Source organism: Copadichromis virginalis, linkage group LG2 (assembly GCF_057382275.1).
Source record: "Copadichromis virginalis isolate Kocher_CV1m ecotype Utaka linkage group LG2, C_Virginalis_male_GT1.1, whole genome shotgun sequence".
NCBI classification, from domain to species: Eukaryota; Metazoa; Chordata; class Actinopteri; order Cichliformes; family Cichlidae; genus Copadichromis; species Copadichromis virginalis.
This window is the reverse complement of record NC_140619.1, coordinates 5,767,824-5,790,990: the sequence shown is the minus strand read 5'-3', so window position 1 is coordinate 5,790,990 and position 23,167 is coordinate 5,767,824. Positions and strand designations below refer to the sequence as shown.

Here is a 23,167-nt window from a genome sequence, read left to right as displayed (position 1 = left end):
TGTTGGAGGAGGAAAATAAACGCTGTCTACAGCGTGGATATGGACATTACTTTTGTTTTTATTGCACAAAAGGAGAAGAGCAAAATGGTAAATTGGAAACAGATCTGGACAGAAGCAATTACATTATGTCAACTCTTTGCAAACAGTTGCATAGATAGCATGCTAACACTAAGCTAGCCCCAGCCCAACAGCCAGACCCTAAACTTCAACAGGTAACAAACAGAGCGGTCAGGCTGCAGCCTTTGTTTCTACTTGTTCATGTTTCTAAAGTAAAATCACAGGGCTGATTGCTTTTAAAGTCCCTTTGTGCTGGTTTTCATCTTTTCTTTGTATTGTCGAGTTTGTGTTTATACTTGCATACTTAGATAAAGATCATATTTGTCTTCATTAGGACAGGGATTTGTGTTGGTGTGTGGGACGATAGCCTATAGGTTCATATCATTAAATGGTAATCATGAGACAATGCGTTTCAGGTCTTTTTACAGAGAAATGTGAGGAATGTAACGAGTAGTGTAACAAATTAATTTCTCCTGGGAGTAATTAAGTAACGTGCTTCATTTAAGAAATCTTTTCTGTGTAATGTGTAATACATTACTTTTTTGAGTCATGACCACAACATTGATCACAACAAAGAGGGGAAACACCTCCAAAATATATAAACATTTGACCACGCAATTTATTTGCATGACTGTAATGTCTTTGGTATGCTGCTTTGGCGATGGTGGTGATTCAAAGTGAAGCCAATGATACCCACTGAGAATTGATATTGATCGATTTGAAATGATAAATAATATCAATAATAGAAACAGAATCACTAAATCGCTTATCCATTCCCCTCGCTATTTACCACTATTCCAATTTGTGGGTAATGGCTTCCACTCTGCTTCACTGGAGTCTTCCTTGTAATGCTTTCCAGACTAATGTCAATGATTGTTTCTCAGCTGTTTTCTTAGATTATAGCATTTATGTTGCTTTTTGAGATCTTTTAGCCTACTTCACTTTATAAGACAGGTTCCATTTAAGTATTTTCTTGATTCAGCATGTCTGGCAATAATCCGATTTGGGTGTGGCAAGTGAAATTGAACTCAACTATCCAAATGTGCTGCTTAATCACAGTTAATTTTATGATTTCACAAGGAGAAGCAATTACTTTTTTAGTCAGGGCCAGATAGAGTTGGGTTGTTTTTCGTCTATAATACATAAAATTAATAATTAAAAATACCAAATGGACAAAATGAACCTCACTGTAATGGGGATGTAATTAAAAGATGTCATTATGATGGCAAACAAAGCTTTAATAGCATGAAAGCTATCTCCTTATTTCCTCTTGACTCAGCAAGTGGATAGAAAAAGAATCAATCTCACACAATGTGATAAATAAACCATAGTCTAAAAATTAAAGATTGAATTATTTATTTTGAAGCTTGTTGTTAATAAACATGTGTAGTCCTGATGCAGGAGATAAGACTTTTATTTCAATAATGCTTGTTGAAATGCCTGCTTTTGCAAGAACTGCATGTGCAGTTTTGCAAGGAGTAGGATCAACCCTGAAAGTTGGCCCTGGTTGGATGAGACAATTTGTACTTGAGGGTATACTCTTCACATAGTTATGAAAGAGCCTGTTCATTGAGAATTCATGCCTGGGCTTTGTTTTTCTTTGCATCTGGCATATAGTCATTCAGTTTTTCCCACCTGGCACACAATCAAACCGAAATGAAGACATCAAAGTGGTAATTGCAATGTGAAGTAATTTTTTTCCCTAAAAGTGTCTTTTTTTTCTTTTCTAATATGCATATTCTGTCTGATAAATGGAATCAGAGCAGATGCAAGTGGAGAAGAACAAAATGTAATCAAGTTATACCTAATAAATAGATAAATACATTCAGGACTGTGTGCCTTTCTTCACCAATCAGAACCCTTTTCTTTTGTAATGCCCATGTTGCTTTATAAACGTGAGCCAAGCAAGCTATAATACATGACAAAGATGCACACATCTAGTATATACAAATCAAGTCCGAGTCAGTGAGTGTCTCTAAACTTTATGTGTACTGTATGTTAAAACAGCCAATTCAGCTAGCAGACTAGCTTCTAAACTTCTCATTGTAAATCACGTATAAAACTTGACATGAAGAGCAACAAGGGCGTGAACACTGTTTGCTTAAAGTTACTGACTTTAAATTTTCAAAATTGAAACTGCTTGTTAAGAAGTCACAGCTGAATTTGGTTTCTCTTACCTACTTTCAGTGACCACTCCTTCAAAGAGATTTATTATCCTTGGAACCATTCAGAGAAACTCAGTTGCTGTGGAGCTGTTTTTTGACATTATACAGGGTGAAAACATGGCATAAACCTAGCCTGTCTATGTTTTTGTAATGCAAATAACCTCACAATGAATCAGGCAACTGAGTATGAATCACATCCTTAGTCAAATTTATGGCAAAATAAAGAGTAGTCAAGCTTTAAACATAAAATTGTTCGTATTGCACGGGGGAAATGGTTACTCATCCATTTAATGGACTACCAAACATCCAGCAGCACACTCCTTCTCCTGAACACATTACGCCCCTGCTGCTTCATCTGATGGTTAAATGCATTGGATTGTTTTATGAATACTGAATGTTCATCAGTGGTACAAAAATAAATACCATGCTGGGGATGGTATCAATTTATCATTGTAAACTTTGACAGAAAGTCATCAAAATTTCAGCACAGCACGTTAATGCTAATTGGAATACACCGAGTGAGTGTTTATTTTAGTAAATTGTTCTGCTGACAATTTATGTAATGCAAAACAAAATATTTCAGTGTTGACACAAGCTTAAACCTTTATCATAGAAAATGGGGCTTTGCTTAAAGGAACCTTTTTCCTGAAGCCAGATTATATGTTGTTCACTTAAATATAGCTACAGCATTACAGTGTTTTGTGCCAATTTCAATAGCGTCTCTGCATTCAATGAATGCGCCTGGGGAAAACAGCTAAAAAGTGCATTTCCCTCAGAGAGAAGCAGACTAAAAGATTGTGTATGTGTGATTTTACAGCAAAGACAAAACAATCATCCTCTTTTAATACCTTTGACATACTTTAACATTGGTTAAAGTTGTTGTTTTTCAGTTATAATTAATACTTAGGTATTTTAGTAAGTGTAATGAGTAATAAACAGTATAAATAAGCATATAAATTATATACAGATATAATTATTAATACTACACTAGTAGACATATATAATGTAAAATATATATATTATATTAATTTTAATGTGTTTAATTGTGCAGATGGCTTCTCGTGTATTTATGTTATTTATATTTAATTATATTTTACTAAATGGCTTTAAAATGGCCCTGCAGTCAGCATGGTTTCAGGGTGTTGTCTTGCAATGATTGTGAGGCTCAGGTGGAAGCATCTTGGCAATTTTTCATGTCAAGGTGACAGGGTCTGTGCAGTCTGGGTCTGAGTGACAAGCATAGTCATTGTGTTGTCATTGTCATTAAAACCCTGTAGCCACTAGTTCCAGTTGGATTATTGGGTTTGGTCAAAACAGTTTCTTGAATTCTACAAAGAATCATAACAATACAATTAAATCCAATTACATGCACTCACAAATGATAATAAAAAATAAAAGAGTATGATTGTATGATTGATTGAATTTTTCTTTGGAGACTGCTTTTGTGTTTACTCCAGTATCAGATAAATCTGTCAGTTAAATTTTTAACTTCTTTGATTGGTTACCTTCATGTTATCTCATTTCCTACTTTTTTTTTTTAAATCTCAAACTCAATATTTAATCCATGCAACCAGGTAACTTGGTCTGGGTTGCAGAGGGCAGGGCTGGCTCTACACAACTTAATCAGCTCTTCCACAGGAACACTTTGGGAATGCCTGTTCCCAAGCCAGCTGAGAGATGTGATCTCTTCAGTATGTCCTGGGTCTTTCACAGGGGCGCCTTCCAGGGGAACATCCAAATCACCTTAAATATCAGGAGTTCATGAGGCATCAGTTAGATGCCTAACCACCTCAACTGGTTCCTTTCAATGTGGAGGACTAGTGGCTCCCAAATGACCAATTTCCTCTGCCTATCTCTAAGGCTGAGCCCAGACACTCTTTGGAGGAAATGTTCATTTCCACTGCTTGTATTTGCAGTCTCACTGTTTCAGTCACTAACTAAAGTTCATTACCAGGTGAGGGTAGGAACACCAAGAGACCAGTTTACCCTGGGGTGGGTGCTTGAGGGCCCACCAACCGTAGGAGGACAATCATATAATGATTTGCCTGACGAAACAGTGAGCGCTTATTTTGTCTCACTTCTTGTGGTAAACACCTCACTATTTTAAACTACATAATAATCTTTAATTGTGGCAGACATGTTCATGTTTTAGTTTATAACCTTAAGTCTTTTTCAAACCAAGCTCTTGTCAATTAAAATGCAATAAAATGAGTATCCCTATTGGTAGTCAAGGACCAGTTAGGCATTATAATCTGATTTACATATTAAGCTATTACATGGTCTGTGCATTCTTTTTTCTGTTTTAGGAGTGCAAGATTCTAACCAGGAGAAAGTTATAACAGTGTCTGGAGAGGGAATGATCCACAGCCCAGACTTCCCGCACACTTATCCGAGGAATACAGTGTTAGTCTGGAGACTAGTCGCCAGCAGCAACATGAGGATCCAGCTTACCTTTGATGAGAGATTTGGGCTAGAGGACCCTGAAGATGGAATATGCAAGTAAGGCCATGCATTTGAAAAAAATATACATATTAAAAAAATTAATGCAACATAAAATTATTTTGTTTCGTTGTGTTTTCTGACCTCACTTTATTTAACAAAGGGGCCATCCTCACAGAAAGTATTTTAATATTACTTCAATGAAATTTAATTACATAACAATTTTTTTTTCAAATAAGATATTGTATTATATTAGTCTTATAGAAAAATATAACCATCATCAGCACTTCTGAAGCCTCTGCATCAGAAGTAATATACATTGTCCTCTATAGAGCACTTTCTCTGCTTGCTTGTCTTAATGAGATCATATAGGAGCTTTCCCAGTTGACATGCTAGATACATGTTGGTCTGAAGTAAAGACATGTCCCATCTGTGTTTTAATCCATATTTGAAAATCAGTCAGAGTGTGGCCATTTGTAAAACTGCCTTTAGTCTGCCAGAGTGTGAATATTGAAAACCCAGTTATTTGTTACACCCAGGAAAGGCATGGATTAGCATTGCTTTTTAGTACATATATATTTGATGCATGGATCAGCTCATAGAACAGCTTGAAAGATACATGCCACACCCTCTGCATAGCAGCACAGACACAAAAACACATGCAGTACTTTCTATAATTTATTGAGCATTCGGCTTTCAATTACTACTTTGATTTTCCCGTGTTGCCATTCATTTTAAAATAGGATCCTAAGCCCCACCGATCGATTTACCCATTTACGCATTGCACTTTATGCTCAGTACCTTTCTGCCAATATATCACAACTGGCTGGTTAGCATGATGGAGCTCAATCTGGGGAAGATTCTGGGGGAGGGTAACTTCACTAGTCATTCCTGGAGAGCCCCCTAATGGATAAAAATGTGAATGACCGCTGTACTTCTCTACAGAGCTGACAAGGTGTAGATAGCATTGCGTAGCTGAAAAAGCAGGCTGTGGACATGAATGAGTAAACCCTGTTCCATGAACAGTTCCTTGAAATTCAACTCCATCAATTAATGAGGTGTTTGTGATGTTGGCTCTGATGTTGGTCTAGTGTTTATATATGTTGTTTCTAGCTAATTTAATTGTCTTAAGTGCTGTATAGTTTTGCCAGCCAGCATTTATGCTTCTGGTGCAAATAAAAAAATCTGTCTTTATGGGCAGCTGATTGAAAAACTAAAAATTCTGTGTGTGACTGGAGGTAATTTGAGCGCCTTAGCTCACCTGCCATGGACCAGGTGCCTGTTGACGAATGAGGTTAATGTTGCTGTCAAAACTCTGCGAGGGAAAGTTGCACAGTAGGGCAGGGTGCCGACTGACAACTTTTGTGCTGTACTGCCCTTACAAGACTGCACTAGTCAGCACCCTCAAAGAAAGGGGCAAAGACGATAAAAACATCCTTTTCCAGGGTCATGCAAGTCATTTTCACATCCACTGCTCCAGCTCTAGCATTTTTGTATCTTTGTCCAACCCTTCTCAAGCCCCCAACAAAGCCCAACAGGTTTTGCTCAGATCCCAAGATACATACTTTTGCCAGGGTTGGCAGACAGATGAGTGGTGCATGCAATCACACGCAGAATCCCAAACCTGCCTGCTTTTCTCTTACACTCACTCTCTTTTTTCCCCTCTATCAAACACAAACACTTTGTTCCCCCCACACACATACACACTCACACACACAAGCCTCTGGCCTAGTCTGCTACTTTATCTTTTATGTGTGTTTAAAAATTAATTCCCCAAAACTTCCTCTTAGACCTCCATTTCTCTGGTTGTTATAACAAAGAAAATCACATGCAATGCTGCCGATACTCTGTTATGTCACTGTGTAATGTGACGCAGATTAACAAGAGTCTAATCTCCTGTCCACTAATTCACATCAATGTGGCTAAAACAAACAACAGTGGGAGATGTGTTTGGCTCTGGTAACAACCCTGGAGTGAGAACTCTTTGCTATGATGAGAGGGAATAGCCGGGATGCTCATCTGTTATTCTGTTTTTTCTGTGGCACGATGAAAAGCATTCTTACCAAATCCACTGGAGGAGAGGCATATTGGAGAGGGATTGGTCTTGCTGCTGGTTGGCATGGCAGCAGATTCGTGCTTGACGACTCCCAGACAGGAGTGTTCTGAGAAAGGCATTTATGCTCTCTGTCTCCAGTCTGAAAAGAGCGGACTAAAAAGACAGTGTTTGTGTTGCTAATCTGCGTCATCTCTGTGGCAGATATTGTATCTATTAATAATGTACAAGAAGGAAAACTATGTAGCAAGAAAGCTTTGTGAATATTAAACACAGTTTCTTTGCTGGGTACTGAAAGGTTCTCCTTTCTCCACTGCAACATGTAAAAGGTCGCTTTTTTATTTTCATCCTGCTCACTGTGAGTATGTCGCCTTATTTGTAAATCTGAGAAACCACTGTTGAACATGGTGATTCTGAACACATGTCGACGTGTAATGATCAGGGTATTCTGCATTATTGATGAGCCATCTGTCAAAGCCCTGCAGCAGTCTAAAAGGTGACTTTTAGAGAAGAAAGCTTCTCGATTCACTGACCTCCAACGAGGACAACAGGGATGAGCTAAAGTGATGTTTTGTCCTTTTCCAAAATGATTTTTTGCTGTTACAAATTATCAAACATTAATGCATTTAAACTGGAAATATACAGTTTTGCCCTTCTCAATAAGTTCATTTTTGCAGATAACAAACTTCCTGTATACATTTCCACATCAAAGGTAACAGAGTTGGTAAATGTATTGACACTCCCACCCCTTTAGTTTATTTAACATCACAGAAAATCCATTTTTAGCATTGCTCATGTCACTCCATGTTGTTTTATTGAAACCAGCTTGAACTGAATCTGTCAAGCCTGTGCAAATGTAAACAATGTCCTTGAAATCCAAATATCCGAATTGGCAGCACTGAATGAGAGGTTAGCGTGCCTGTTGACGCAAATGGCAAAGTGATTAATCCCAGACTGTGAAGAGTCAGTGAAACAAGGCTTTATTCAATGCAGTGCAGCCACTAGTTAAACACAGGTATAAATAATAAAGGCTGAACTCCTGAACTACATGTCTTAAGTGCTGACATTGGTCAATATTTTCACTGGCACACCAAAGGAGTTTGGAGCATGGCCATATGTCTCTGCACTTCATAATGTTTACTGGTATTATGGATTGGCAGGGCGGTCAGAGGAGACAGACAGTCGTGTAATTACAGACAGACTCACAAGCCTGACAAGTCCACAAACGACATGATGCTTTTAGTCTTGTTTTTTCTCTCACACTAAAATTTATGTGAGGCTCCTGAACTCTCTGCCCCCCTCTCACGGACAATAACCATATCCAACTTCTTAATAGCAATGAACTGGTCTGCATTGGTGCATCATATCTTTATTCTCTTCCCCCTCCTGCCCCCCCCCCCCCCCCTCTTTCTTAAATAGATAACTATCATATCTGATATCATATCTCACAGTACAATAATATTGAATGGGTTGCATTGTTGTATTTTGTCATGTTTCTCAGGTCTTTGTCTGAATTTCTACGAACATTATTGCTAAGGATTGTCTTATTGCATTGGAGTCACACTGGGTTAAATATGTACACTTGGGTTTTAAGGGGTATTTATTATTTTCTTCTTTTTTTGGGGTTGTATGGAAGCCCCAAACGCAATTTCATTGTTCTTGACAATGACAATAAATAAATAAATACTAAATACTAAATACTAAATACTATAGTTTATGTTGACTGTGATTTTTTTCATTTTAAAATCCAGTAATATATATATTATAATATATTATAGTGTAATATATGTTATATTATACTATATTAATATATTACTGAAAATGTTCATTACTGACCATAATGGAAGTCAAAAATAAAAAATATAGATTTTTAAGAAACCAATATATATTTGTACTTTTCATTAAAAAATACTTAAAATCTTCAATCTGATGGAATGCACCACTAAAGACAACAATCCCAGAACTAGAGTATAAAACTGCATATAAAAGATGGATGTAGTCATCATGACATCACCCAAAGATCAGTTAAGACCTATCACGAGGGTACAAGTTGGATATTTGCAGTGTTGCACTCTAAGATATTTGTAATCAGAGATTGGCTGAATGTGTCAAATCTGACCAAGAAACCGAGGGACACTGTTCAACCATTTGCTAATCAGTTGTCAAGTCATAATTTTTAAGCTGGTATCCCTGTTTATCTGCCTTTATAACTCTATGAACATCATGACACATTAAAGGTGATTTTAAAATATCTAAAGAACTAATCATATTAATATGATGATCAGAAACTTAGTAAAGTCACACAACATGGGAGCAGAAGGACATTTTGCAGGGTTTTTTTGCAACTACAGGAGTCACTCAGCTTAAAGACCCGAAGTGCCATTTGAGGAGTGATTGGGATACTGAAACAGTACTTGTGTGCTTACCAATCATTTTGTAACTGATAAGTCAAAAATCTAAAAGTCATTCTTAGGTTGTACTAAGTAAATCTATAAGCAATATGCCACAAGACTTCTGTGAGATCTCTCTACAAAGAAAACTCAAATGACGACAAGGAAACAGTGCTTTTGATCAAGTGATACATTCTTTAGTCACACATACATTCAAAGAGAAAAAAACAGATAACATCAGGTAGGATATGCATGTCAATAAAGCAAAATGTTACAGTTACAGATTACAAGAGGTGATAAAAGTGGTTTAATGTTAGATTTGAAAAAAATATAATGGCAAGCAGGGAAGTAATAGACAGACAGACAGACAGCGGACATACTAGGATAGGTGGATAATTCAGAAAGCTATGAGAAGCATATGTCTGTGGTGCCTTTGCTAACTATAGCTAGCAAGAAGCAGCATTGTCTTTCTAGTGACTTAACAGGTGTGGAGTGTAAAACAATCCTTTGACAAAGTGGAAATCTAATATTTAATAAAGCTAAGGGCCTTATATCAGAATTTAACCCCAGGTTGTATTTTTTAGGGCTGACAGTTTTTTCCTCTGCTTGGCAAGGTTGTGGTTTTCTCCACAAGATGCTATCTCCAATACAACAAAACAATGTGAAAGTAAAGTTTTTACTTTGCTACTGGAAATTTGTTTTGGAGTACAATTAAAGAGGCCTGGGTCTCTTGTGCAGTCAACAATGTTTAATTAAAAACTATATTTCAATGACATGTGGTGTAATAGGCCTGTCAAAAGACCGCATCATTGGTCATTAATCGCCAAAAGTAACAGCTGCTTATGCTGCACTATCCTTAGATTCTTCAACTTGAGATTTGACCGCAATGCACTAGTGATTTCCAGTTTATTTTTATCCATTTAACTCGGGCTGTAAATAATAGAGATCTCATCTCATGCAGCTACCCTGCTGTTACAGATATTTATTTTTGTATTCTTTTTTTAAATGAGGTTAAATCTTTATTGCCCTTGCAGCTTTATTAACAATCTCACCTTCAGAACGACCGTGCCAATGGGAGTCTTAAAGGAGCTGACAGACTAATAATGAGGCAAGAACACAATTAAAGATAACAGGCTCAACTCTAAGTTCAGATTTCCAGCTACAGCACCAGCAATAGCTGGATTGGTTCTATTAACAAATCATATCTAAGACACCAAAAACATGTCCTGCCCTTTCTCTGTTCACTGTGCCAGGTACGACTTTGTGGAAATAGAAGATCCGACTGAGAAGACAATCCTGGGTCGCTGGTGTGGGTCACAATCGCTCCCAGGTGGTCACATTTCCAAGGGAAGCCAGATCACTATTCGCTTCATCTCCGATGAGTATTTTCCCTCTGAGCCGGGATTCTGCATCCGCTACTCCCTGCTGCCTGTGGTACGTGCATGATTAACTGCTAAAATAAAATGTGCATTGTGAGTAGGTAAACACTTAGCTGTCAGCGTTTCTTTCCTGCCATCTTCATCTTGGGAATTTACATGGCAGTGAGCAGTGCCTCTCCATGTAAGCACAATTAAAATAATTTGCTTGTTACATAACACGGGGTCTTAATTTGCAATCATCCATTCCTGCTTATGTGTACCCAAGGTTTTAAGCATCACTGGGGAGAAATTATGCTTAGGCACACTGGAACATCTGGCACCTGTACTGTCATTTATTTTAGTTATGAAGATACACTGAAGACAGAATAGCACATACACTTTTACAAAAGCAAAAACAATGTATACACAATAGCTGCAAAGGCGTAAGTCCAGTGAAGTTCATTCATGAATACCAAAACCACTAAAATATCTTAATTTACATTAACAAAAAAAGGATAAATCTTATATCATGGATCCTGAAATACTGAAGTATGCAATGCCAAAATAGAAATAATTGAACTTCAATTTTATTTTATGTTTTTTACTCTTCCATACGAAGCCAAATGTGTTCTAAACCCGTGATATATCCATGTAGTCACTTCAGTCTGACATAGGAGGTGTTGCAGTGTCACTAAAGATTGCATTCAAAATTTGTCCACTGACCCTTTTTGGGGGGAACTGGATATTCTGAGTATTTCTGAATTTTCCAACTGTGTTTCTGTTTATATTGTTACATCATGTATTATTCAAATGAAGTGTTTCTTTATTGGTTTGTACAAATACAGTACTGTGCCTTTGCACAGTTTTAGGCAGGTGAGGAAAAAGTGACGTAAGCAAAGAATGCTTTAAAAAATGTTCGTCTTTTTTTTCACTAATCAACAAAATGCAGTGAATAAACAAAAGAGAAATCTAAATCAAATCAGTGTTTGGTGTGACCACCCTTTGGCTTTAAAACAGTATCAATTCTTCAAGGTTGCACTTGCACACAGTTTCTGAAGGAACTCGGCTGGTTGGTTGTTTCAAACATCTTGGAGAACTAACCACAGATCTTCTGTGGATGTAGGCTTCCTCACATCCTTCTGTCTCTTCATGTAATCCCAGACACACTCAATGATGTTGAGATCAGGGCTCTGTGGGGGCTGCACCATCACTTCCTGTACTTCTTGCTCTTCTTTACACTGAAAATAGTTCTTAATGACTTTGGCTGCATGATTGGGGTCATTGTCCTGCTGCAGAATACATTTGGGGCCAATAAACAATCATTTATATTTCTGAAAGCATTCTTTGCTTACAGCATTTTTTCCACACCTGCCTAAAACTTTTGCACAGTACTGTATGTATACCAGAAATATGTATTTGATTCAAAGATACCCAAACACTGTTTTGTTCTGCTGTTTTCTATTGTTCCTCTTGCCTGTAACAGATACTATAATCACTAGTTCCAGTCTTACCTAATCTTTGTTTCCATTCACCTTTTAAACTTCTGGCAGACATTTATCCACTGTAATTTACAGTGTGTGCATAAGCCAGAACTCATAATGAATAAGGGCTCCAGCAACAGTACCCATGAGGTTTGCATGTGATCATGTATAAAAACACACTGTGGAAAAGATACAGTACAAGCTAAAGATCAATCAGTCGAATGGTAGGATAATTCTAGTTTGCTGTCCATGAGTTTTTCTGTCTTGGCTCTATGGCGATGATTCAAGGGAAATTTCTACAGCGTGGGTGGAATGGTCATAAATTCAGTGTTGCGATTGTTTAAATCCCATTTACCCAAAAGAAAACTACAAGAATCTGGTTGAAAGAAGTAACTAAGCCAAGTTTTTTGGGGGTTCCGGTCCACCCCAACCATCTCTCTACATTAGCTCTATAGTCTCAGGTTGGTGTTCCCATCATAACTGCTCACCTACTAAAGGCTGATTAAGGAATGAAACAGAAAGGGCTATAATAAACTTCTGACCTTGTGTAGCTCATGTGGTGTGATTAAATTTAAATTTAAGTAATTAAGTGACCGTTTTAATTCTTTAAAATGATGAGCAATGTAATGCAGAAGTTTAAAAACCAGCAAGATTAGCCAGTTATATTCTTGCCAGAAGGTCACTGGCCACTAGAGCATTTCTGATATCAATAATATCTGAAAAATTATTAGTACATACTTTTGTGTCTCTGTATAGCTACTCTTCTATGTCTTCGTCTGTCCTCTTCCCATTAGTCATTCTCTTGCTCCTTTTTTTTTTGGTCTTGACATGTAGACCACACACAAACACAGAAAATCCATTTGTCCCAGATCCATGTTTTAACCTGTCATGTTTTAGTTCTGTTCAAGCTAGTTTAAGTCAACAGTTTTACTCTTCATTAATCCCTGATGGCCTGTAGCACAAATATGCGACGGAGGTTTCTGAAATGGCTTTATATTCACTGTTTTAATTTCTTTGTGCTTCAGAGTTGTTGGTCTTTTGGTCTTAATTCACAATATTATTGCATTCTTTCATCACCATTAAAGCCCAGAATAGCATTGCTGATAGCAGCATGAACCACCAAATGATTTACCGTCACTCTGAACACATGCAGAGTGTCATGCAAACCTCAAAGCTGTATCACAAAAACAGTTAAACAGATAAGTTAGAAGATGAAAGGTATTCATTACTTATATATTATCTTCCAGTGTTAGAGTCAGTAAATCAAATTACTGTTTTTGTATCAGTAGACTGCAGCAGGGCCACAAGCAAGGTCAGGCTTTAACCAATATGAACCCAATGAGATGCTATTATAAGGAAAGATTTAATGAAAAAATGTTTGCAGCAGAAGGAAGTATGAAGTAAATGTGTTTTGTATTACTTTCTTATTTGAACAAGAGAATGAGTACTGTGAGGTTTTTTTTGTTTTTGTTTTGTTTGGGGTTTTTTTTGGGGGGGGGGGTATTGAACTATATCTCTTTATGAATAATCTGTGAATATCTATATACAAAGAATGAGATTTTTGTTACTAGAAGCTTTTCAGTTTTTGCTTCCAAGTTCCCATGCTGTATTTCAAGAAGTACTGATGAATCACATGCAAGTAGGCTTTGGCTGCATGCAGTTAAACAGTACTGTATGTGTGGATTGCAGAAATGAAATGCTGAACTATCACATGTCGTCAATTCAATGCTTTATTGTCCTTTTACAATTGCATTTGTTATTTTTAGTCAGACAAAAAAGTTGACTGATACACAGGCTAGGACGCTTTGCAAAGATATCCATTAGCCTGATAGCCAAATGCTAAAAGCCACAAAATATTGGAAACTGAGTCATTAGATGCTGAGCGATGTAGTCCAAGAATAGAGTCTCTAATGTCTGTTTGAGCTCATAATTACAAATTGTAGTATAACACACGGTCTATGCAGGCACACACAATATTTCAAATAGTGTCTGACAATAAAGTAGAAACCACCAAGAAGTGAAACAGGGAAGGTATTTAACTTGCAGGAGAAACTGGCAAATAAAGCTTCCTTTGCCTGCATCCTTATTTGAAAGGGGTTACCACAACGGAGACACATGTTTGATTTGGCATAGCTTTTTATGCTGGATGCCCTTCTTGACACAAACCTCCCAGGGATTTGTGTCTCCTCCTAGTCTTATGCTGGGGATCCTCCACGTGTTAGGCAAATGTGTTAAATATGGAGTCAATCAGAGTATTATAATCAAACATTATACTGTTAAATAAACAAATTACACATATTTACAAAGTATATGCACCTAGAAAGAGGTAGGGCAAGTTCCAGAAAATAACAAAATATTATCATTAATTTTTAATTTTTAAATAAAACTAATAAACAGTAAATTTTGATATTACAGCTGGTGTTGCAGGTGGACTGGTTCTCTACATGACTGATTGTCTTGTCTAAAAATATTCAAAACAATGCAGCTGAGGTGTAGCTGTTATATGAAGCATCTAATCCCTCTGTTTTTTTATTTCTCCATGAATTCTGTCGATATATTATAACCTTGGCTTTTAGACGAAAATAAATCATTGAAGTGTATCAATGTTAATGGGAATTATTATTAAAATAATGCTTTATTTGAATCTTTAAGAAGTTATCCTTGCCATCTGTAATAAACCCTTTAGAGCACATTGCATTTGGCATCTATCAAAAAGAGGATTTTTTTGTACTGTAGTGTACTCTAGTTACTACAACAACAACATAATCATGAGCAGAATCCTTGCCATGCAGGCTGAACATCTGAACCAAAAAAGAACAGTCATTATCATTATCATTATCACAGAAGCTTAACTTACTATGAAGCACAGTCACTGTATCCTGCTGGTTTCAATGTTCTTCCTTGATTACCCCTGACCCTTTCCTCTTGTTCTCATTCCTCTTGTACTCCACATTAACAAGGATACAACAGAAATTCCCAAAGACCTGCTGTTTCGCAGTGTAACCACTCAGAGAGATTTAGATTTATCTCTCCAAACAATTTTACCTTTCAACAAGTGGAAGGCCAAAAGTAATGGTGGACATACATCAGTGGAATTTAAAGGCTTGGTGCTTTGATTCATCTGAGTTCATCTATAATTCTCGTAAAAAATTGTATCATGTTCAGATGTTGACTTTTGCCTTTCTTTATCATCCATCATTTCCTCTCTGTTTTTACATAAAACTTGCTCAACATCTTTCATTACATCTTTCATTCAAGTGTTAAGGAAGGTTTTCACCGATTTAAGCAAAGCACTCTCTGATTTATGGGTCAGTCATAGCAGAATGTCACAGTTTTGCAGCGACAGTGTTAAAGTTGCTATTTTCAGACACATTTTTACATTGTGGCACCTAAACTGGATCTCCTTCATCAGCCATGTTGAAGCCATACCTATTTTAGCATTAGATTTATTTACCTACTTGTTTTCTCTAATATTATTAACATGCATTTATGCATCTATACACAGAAGTTAAAAGTGAAGAATGAGCAGTTCATAGTTGAGAGAACCATCCTAAATAAAGCATAAATAACAGTTAAGAGCAACACAACGCCTAAATATATGTGACATTTCATAAAACATTTTAATTGGAAAAGAAAGAGTACTTCACGAAACAGCAGGTATTTGAGAAGTTTGAACTTAAACTTAATCCCTTAATAGCAGATTGACATTATTCTCCGGTGTTCAGTTCCTTTCCATAAACTGTTTGATGAAACAGAGACCAAGTTTTTCCTTCATGTTCCAACTCTAGAAGGTGCGGAAACCATGATGGGGAAAAGGAAGTTTGGCCTCCGCACGTTCGGTCTGCCTTCCCTTTGAACCTTCCTCTGACAGAGGAGGAGCACACAAGAACAGCAGCACTCTGTTTCCTCTGTGGTCAACCAGCAGCTACTGGAACCTCATGCCATGCAGGGGCCAGTACTTTAGTATATATTTAAACAAGCAATAATTCCTCCCCACCACTTCCATGGAATGAAAGGGGGAAAAAATAAGACCCAGCCTGTAATTCACAGGAAGAAATTTTAGAAAAAGCAAAAAGGCTGAGGCAAAGAGGTTGTTAAAACACAGAAGGAGAAGGAGGCTGTTGAATAGGGCATAAGCGGTGTTGAGTGGTGTGCACTGCGGGTTACAGGGACAAACAAAACATACATCATTGTGTCTGTGAGGTCTCAGTCCCCAATTAAACTGCACTGTTACTTTGAAAGGAAACATCATCCTACCACCTTTGTTTATTTAAATGGATTGAAAAGAGTTTTACACACTCAGGATCTATGTGCCTTATGCTTGTCTGAATAGCAGCAAACTACACTAATCATATAAAACTGTCTAATTGTAAACATGAAGACTTGAATAGAAGCTAATGGAGCAGGTAAAGAATGCAAGTCTTTCCTAAAGAGAATGAAAATGACTGGCAAAGTCATACAGGAGCTTTACCGTTGGCATGATGAAACTAAGGTTTGTTTTTACGGCAACCTCAATTGCAGTGTGTGGCATATAGTGCGAGCAAAAAACACTTTTTTCACGCACAACAAACCAAGTTGCTTACTCAAAGTCCTCTTGTGCAAGGAAGTGGTTTTCAAATCCATGTGAATGAGAAGATATTGTTTTTCAGAGCTATTTCAAAAAGCTATTTCAGAATTGTCATCTCAACATAGTTAGTTGAACCTGTCATTTTAGATACCAGAAATAAGAACGTGTGGTTGTGCTTTATGAGAACAAAGAGACTCAGAAACAAGGAAATCACTGCTTGAGAACAAAGTTCTTCTTCGGGGTAAGGGGGTTTAGAGGCTTTGGTAGTGATAAGAAGCACTTTAAAATCTTCTGAATAAACAGTTTCAGCCTTTCAAAAGCAAGTGATATTTTTTGAAACATGCACTCAGCTCACTGCCCAAGTGGCCTTGACTGCAAGTTGGGCAATACCATTTTAGGATGCTGTCTCTGTGTGCTTCAACTTATATAAGATTCGAAACTGCATGTACTTCAGTTTGGTTTGAGGACAGAAGACTCCACAATGTCTGTGCTTAATATGCAGAATTGTCTAGTGTGCCTTGGGCTGCTGGCTCAGCATTTATTATTTATTTATTTCATAAAAGATATAAATGGAAGATAATAAGAGTTGCTAAGGTAGACAAAACAAAATCATAGATACCAGTCTGGTCTATTAAAAACACTTAATAAAAGTTAAAAATTGTGATTTTAGCCAAATGTTTAGTCATTCTGTCGTGTCACCGCAAAGTGTCTTACAGTTTAATATTTATGTCTTGTGCTTTCTATTACTAAGTCAGTCAATTCAGTTTTGTCTATATAGCCCTAATTCATAATAACAGGCCATCAAGGGCCTTTATATTGTAAAGTAAACACAGGGACAAAAGTTTAAAAAATAGCAAATCCTAACATTCAGACTGTCCCCTGTGAATAAGCGCTTGGTGACACTGAGAAGGAGGAACTTCCTCTTAACAGGAAGGCTCATAGAGGGGCAGCCATCTGCTGTGACCAGTTGATAGGGTGAGGGCAAAGACAAGAGTCTAGACAAGGACAAGACACAATCTATTAAAGACATTCAGTAGTGGCATAAAAATGCTTGGAGTATGAAAAGAGTTGAGTGGGGAAGAATGCACAGTACATCGTGGGAAGTCCCCCAGCAGCCTGTCTACATAACCAACAGATGATTCACACTGAGCCCTAACTATAAACTTTATGAAAAGGAAGGTTTTGGAAAGAGGGAAAAAACGAGCTCAAAGCCTTTGCTGAATACTGCTTTACTCACTTTGTTTTAGCCATTTGTGTTTTAGATGTTCATTTATCACAAAATGACAACTAATGAAGACCTTGTGAAGCAACTGGTTATTTTTTTTACACAGAAAGTTAAAACTCTTACATGATAAATCTTAATTATACATTAGCTACAACTACTAAAACGCCCTTGAGGAACTTCATCTAATATGGAACATGTGTGCATTGTTTCTATAGTTAATTAGTTTATTTGACCCTGAAAAAGCGTTACAGAATATATCATAACTGTTCATACATCTATGTCTTACACCTGACACACAGACACTGCTCTGAATTCAGTTTTGGTGGTCCATGTAAGGACTTTGTTCCTGAATTCCCTTAAATTGGCTCCCTCATCTGCTACTTATAGCTTTATTCACACCATCTTGATGTGTCTCTGAAGGATTGCTTGGCTTCTCTATCTGACGCTGAGCTTGCAGAGTGTTGCTAATTGGGGGAGTGTTGCACCATCGACATTCACAAGCTGTTAATGGCTTCCAGTCCATACAGTTAGCCACTGCCAAGGCTCAACTAATAAGAATCACAGATTCTCTCTGTTGTCTGGAAATACAGCTGCATCACTCATACGTATGGTGCTATATGACCATTTTTTTTCCTATAAATAATTCTTTCACATTTGTGATTGTGTATCTCAGTTGGTGCCAAATAAACCAAAGATATGCTCAGTGGTTATAAAGGAAACCTCATTAGCATGAGTCATATCTGTGGCGTGAACACAGCTGTGCATCAGCTGTATTTTTCCAGCCTGTGGTGCAGCCATGTCAAACCACTGGCATCTCATTTTAAAGTCATTGCCAGGGGGCTTGGATTTTGAGCACACTTACGATGCCAATAAATCTTATTAGTGTTGTTGGCGTTCTACCTTTTCATTCACTATGAAGATCTTTCTATATTTTTTTAAACTTTTAATTACCTTTGTGTCTAGTCCAATTTACAGAAGTATGCATCTTAATCCTGCTGTCTTCGTATGCTTCAGCAGTCAGCTGACGCGCATTATAGTTACTCTACATACATGTATTCATATTATCAGCTAGGTAAAACATTTATTTTACAATGTTTATCTTTACAATGTTAGTACCAATGAGAAAAACTGCCACTCTTCATTCGGTCCTCTCATTTATTCCCTTAAAACACAGCTGCCAAAAGGCAACATTTTTAGTGTTTTCAAGCTTTTTTTATGTTGCTGTTGTTGTGTCACAATGTTTCCTTCTACCTGTCAGTCACGTAATATTAGAGAGACCAGTGAGCTGACATGTTGCACCATCACAAGACTGAAAGGTCTAACAGATTAGCTCCTTCTCTCGTGGGAAGAGTAACACACCAGGTATCAATCTTCTCTGTGACTGCTTGCTGTATCTCACTAGAGAGTTCAGAGCTTGAAACAAATAATACTGTTGCCAACCAAATCTACAGAGATAAATGTTGGAATGGAAAGTGATCAAAGGAGGTGGCAAAGATGCGATCTCATTTGGCAGCTTAAAAAATGTCTCTCATTAATTCCGATTTGTTTGTTTTTTTGCATCGGCGAGGGGGACTAATATAAAAAAATGTGTATTATTTTTAAATAATTAAATTATAATTATACTATTGCATTACTCATTGCATGGTCAGTTTTTTAAATGTTGAATTTGTTATCACGTTTGTCATGTATGACAAATTCTCATTTTCATTTTTATTTACAGACTGAAATTTCAGTCTTCAGTATGTTTCTGTCAAATGTAAGCGAATGCCTTCAGTTTGGCCCAGTGTGGAAATCCCTGCATGTGTCTGTGATCCTCAGAGACTGTAGTCACTGTTAATCGAAATATTAGTTTGAGCCCCTGCTACAGTACGATGTTATGATTTTCAGCTTAACTCAAGTCCAGTTCACCATATCGTTTAATGACCTGTAACTCAAATTAAACTTTATATTTTATCATGATGTAAAATGTACAATAGCAGAGTAAGGTCATTTTTAACATCCTGTCACCAATGACAAAATTCCTCCTTCACTATAATTATCCTGTTTTAATATTTATAACCTAAAGTACACTTCCAACTTTTAAATGTCACACAAAGTGGCTGAGGTTTAAGTATCCTTGAGGCAGTTTATGTAATGAGGTAATTATTTGACCTTATTATGTATGGCACATTTCATCTTATTGAGAGAGTTGTGTATTTATTATGAAAGCTTGTTTAAAGACTTTTTCCATCAAAACCCAAAGCTATGCAAGTTGGACTCTTTACATTTAAAAAAACACTTTTTTTCAGTTAGTATGCAAATGACCCACCTGTTCCATCTCTCTTCATTTGATTTGTTGGTTTTCCCACAGAGTGTACCAGAGCCCAACGCCCCTGCAGTTCTCCCTCCATCCCTGCAGGATATTGAGGAGCTGTCAGAGGCTGTGACGGAGCTGAGCACTGTAGAGGAGGTCATGAAGTACCTGGAACCAGAACGATGGCAGATGGATATGGAAGAGTTGTACAAACCTACATGGCATGTGCTGGGGAAATCATTCATCCACAGTAAGAAGGCCCGAGGTAGGACATTATTAACATGTTTGTTTTCATGAATTAAATGTAAATTTAGTCCAAGAGCCACTACTGAAATGATTAATATTAAAATAATATGTTTTGGTGAAATGTTGTGTTGAAATAATAACATCTGATGCATTTGAGGTGGAGCTGATCTCAATCTTCTGAGGGAAGAAGTTCAACTCTACAGCTGCACGCCACGTAATTTCTCGGTATCCCTGCGTGAAGAGCTGAAAAGGACAGATGTCATTTTCTGGCCCAGCTGCCTCCTGGTGAAGCGCTGTGGTGGAAACTGTTCCTGCTGCTCTCACCGCTGCTACGACTGTCAGTGTATTCCTGCCAGAGTCACAAAGAAATATCATGAGGTAAATATCAATTTGATCATGGCATGATGAAATCCATTTGATGTTCATTTTATTAGTTTTTATCTGAACACATAATAATATGAAAAACACCTGCAATATGAGGTAGAAAAAAATAGTTTTAATTATGGAATACGTGAATATTACTGCAGTTTTATTCAGATTTATATTGATTTTTTTAAACCTGGTTTTGTGCTATTCTGTTTTCTAAAGTTATTTTGGTCATCATCTTGGTAGAATCCTTTGTTATTTGCCTTTTACTTATCATTTTGATACAAATATGGATTCTACTTTCTCTCCTAATAGCGTGTGGAAGTAATATAGGTTGTTTGTACAAACAGAAGGCTTAGTGGTCTCTAAGGCCAGCAAATGCTGGGCCACAAGCAGAAATTGGTTACACGGACTTTGAAAGCTTTGAAAGGTTTTCACTTCTTCACAAAGCTTTACAAAAGTAATTTGTTTTCCCCTGATCTATGACATTTTAAAACTTGTCCTTGTATTCAAACAACAGATTTAAAAGATTGACAGTTACTCCCAAACGATTATATGTGTTTTAGAAAAACCACCACATTGTTTATGGATCTTGTAGTGAAACAGTCCAAAGACAGTTAAAATCAGATTGCCATTTCTTATTTTGTGAATTTTAACATTCTAATTTTTTTTTTAACCTTCCAAAGTTTGCTACTTGCATACCATGTTACTTAAAAAGTGTTTGCATTTCAATCAAAAATGGAGGATTTTTTGAAACCCAAACCTGATTTATGTACATTTTAACATGCATTTTTCAAAACAAAACAAAACAAAATGAACAATGAACATAGAATTTTAACACATCTGGGTTTTTATTTTTTTTACCATTACATGCAACATGTCTTACACATGTCAAAGCAAAATATTATTGGTTGGACTGGTTTGATATTTACAATGTACTTCACAAAGATTTTTTTTGTTATACCAAAATCACACAAACATTTCCACCCATCATCCGTGGTTCCACTTTGCAAAGCAGCAGTTAAAGGTCTAAATAACCTATCCACTCAACATGCTTTAAAAACACTGCTTCTGGCCTCTTTTGTAAACAGGTTCTACTGTTGAAACATCGAAGTGGTGTACGAGGTCTCCAGAAGTCCATGACAGATGTGCCCTTGGAACACCATGAAGAGTGTGCCTGCGTGTGTAAAGATGATTCTGACTGACCTCAGACATGTGTAACAGCTGCCAACGGAAGCATGCGGATGTTAGAAATGAACCTCTGCCGCTGTTCCTATCTCATCCACTACCACTGGAAGCTAACAAGATTCTCCTTTTATCCTGATGTCCTTTTACTAATTGGATGAAGCAGAACGGACTGGAATCTAATAAATCTTCCAAATGGATTTGACTGCTGTGGAATACCAATAGAGTGCTCTGAGTCCATTTTAAAAAGGCCAAAAAAAAAATCACTGGAGCAGATCTGGACCATTACCTATGAGCTCTGAAGACTATTTTCTTCCATTCTTCTGAGATAAGAACACTGAGGCATTTGCGCCATTTCTTCCTGAGGTCTTTTTTAAAGTTCAGTCAGTGTGGGCTGATACTGTCATGAAAAATGGGAGCTTCTTTGTTCAAGTACTTTTTTATATCTATAAGTGAGCTGGCTCCAGCTGCCTTGCCTTGCTCCCTTGGCTCCTCTATTATTACCATCAAGGCAAAGAAAGGTGGTTTTTAGCCGTTTCCTTTTGCTCCCCTCTTGTTTTACCACAGTTTGTCTGTGGCAGTGTACAAACACAGTATAGTTGAAATGTAACACTAATGAGACTGCATTACGTGTAAATATTTTGTTTACATTTCTTTTCTTTATTAGTGTGCATTTTCTGCCAAAGTTTTTCAAAGATAAGATCAAAGTTGCACATTCAGAATCAGTTAGAACTCCTTTTTTAAGTCTTCATTTGATCCATCTCAGCAATATTAAATCTGCTTGCTCAAGACATGCCTGGCGTCAAACCATTTTTTTTTTCAACATTTGAGATTGTTCACAATAAGTATTTATTTGTTTAAGGAAAGGGAATTTAGGTCCAAGATGACTTGTGTGCTACATATTTCCTGTTTACTAGCCTCCTCTCTGTTTGTAATTTTTACATTTTGATTTTCTTGTGGATGTTTTTTTTTTTTCATTTTTCTGTATGCCAATATTATTTATCTCTACTTTTGCTACAACTGTTTGTGTATTTTATAGTATTGGAAAGCAAAAATAAATTCTTCCATTTCTAACAGAATATGTAGTACTTGGGATTGGAAACTTTGATCCAACCACTGATATGAATATAGTACAAAACTCCAAAAAACAAAGGCACACATACTTATGAAAATCATCATCCACCGATATTATTGTAACCATGAAAGTAAATGTTTAGTTTCTAAAATGTTTTCACAAAAAATAAAAAATGAACAATTTTGCCCCACTAAAGTGGGGATGGGTTAATTGGAAACTCTAAAGTGCCCATAGGTGTGAATATGAGTGCGAATGGTTGTCTGTATA

General features: G+C 36.9%; 1 protein-coding gene across 1 annotated transcript in view; it reads left to right on the top strand.

The window, feature by feature from the left end:
• Nucleotides 1–22,616, top strand: part of pdgfc (platelet derived growth factor c) — a 47,821-nt gene extending 25,205 nt beyond the window's left edge. The window contains exons 2-6 of the mRNA XM_085469194.1: nucleotides 4,529–4,721; nucleotides 10,358–10,538; nucleotides 20,086–20,293; nucleotides 20,432–20,652; nucleotides 21,732–22,616. Coding sequence (XP_085325320.1) covers nucleotides 4,529–4,721; nucleotides 10,358–10,538; nucleotides 20,086–20,293; nucleotides 20,432–20,652; nucleotides 21,732–21,845 — 917 coding nt within the window. The 3' untranslated portion in view covers nucleotides 21,846–22,616. The remainder of the gene's footprint in view (nucleotides 1–4,528; nucleotides 4,722–10,357; nucleotides 10,539–20,085; nucleotides 20,294–20,431; nucleotides 20,653–21,731) is intronic.
• The last annotated feature ends 551 nt before the right edge of the window (nucleotides 22,617–23,167 follow it).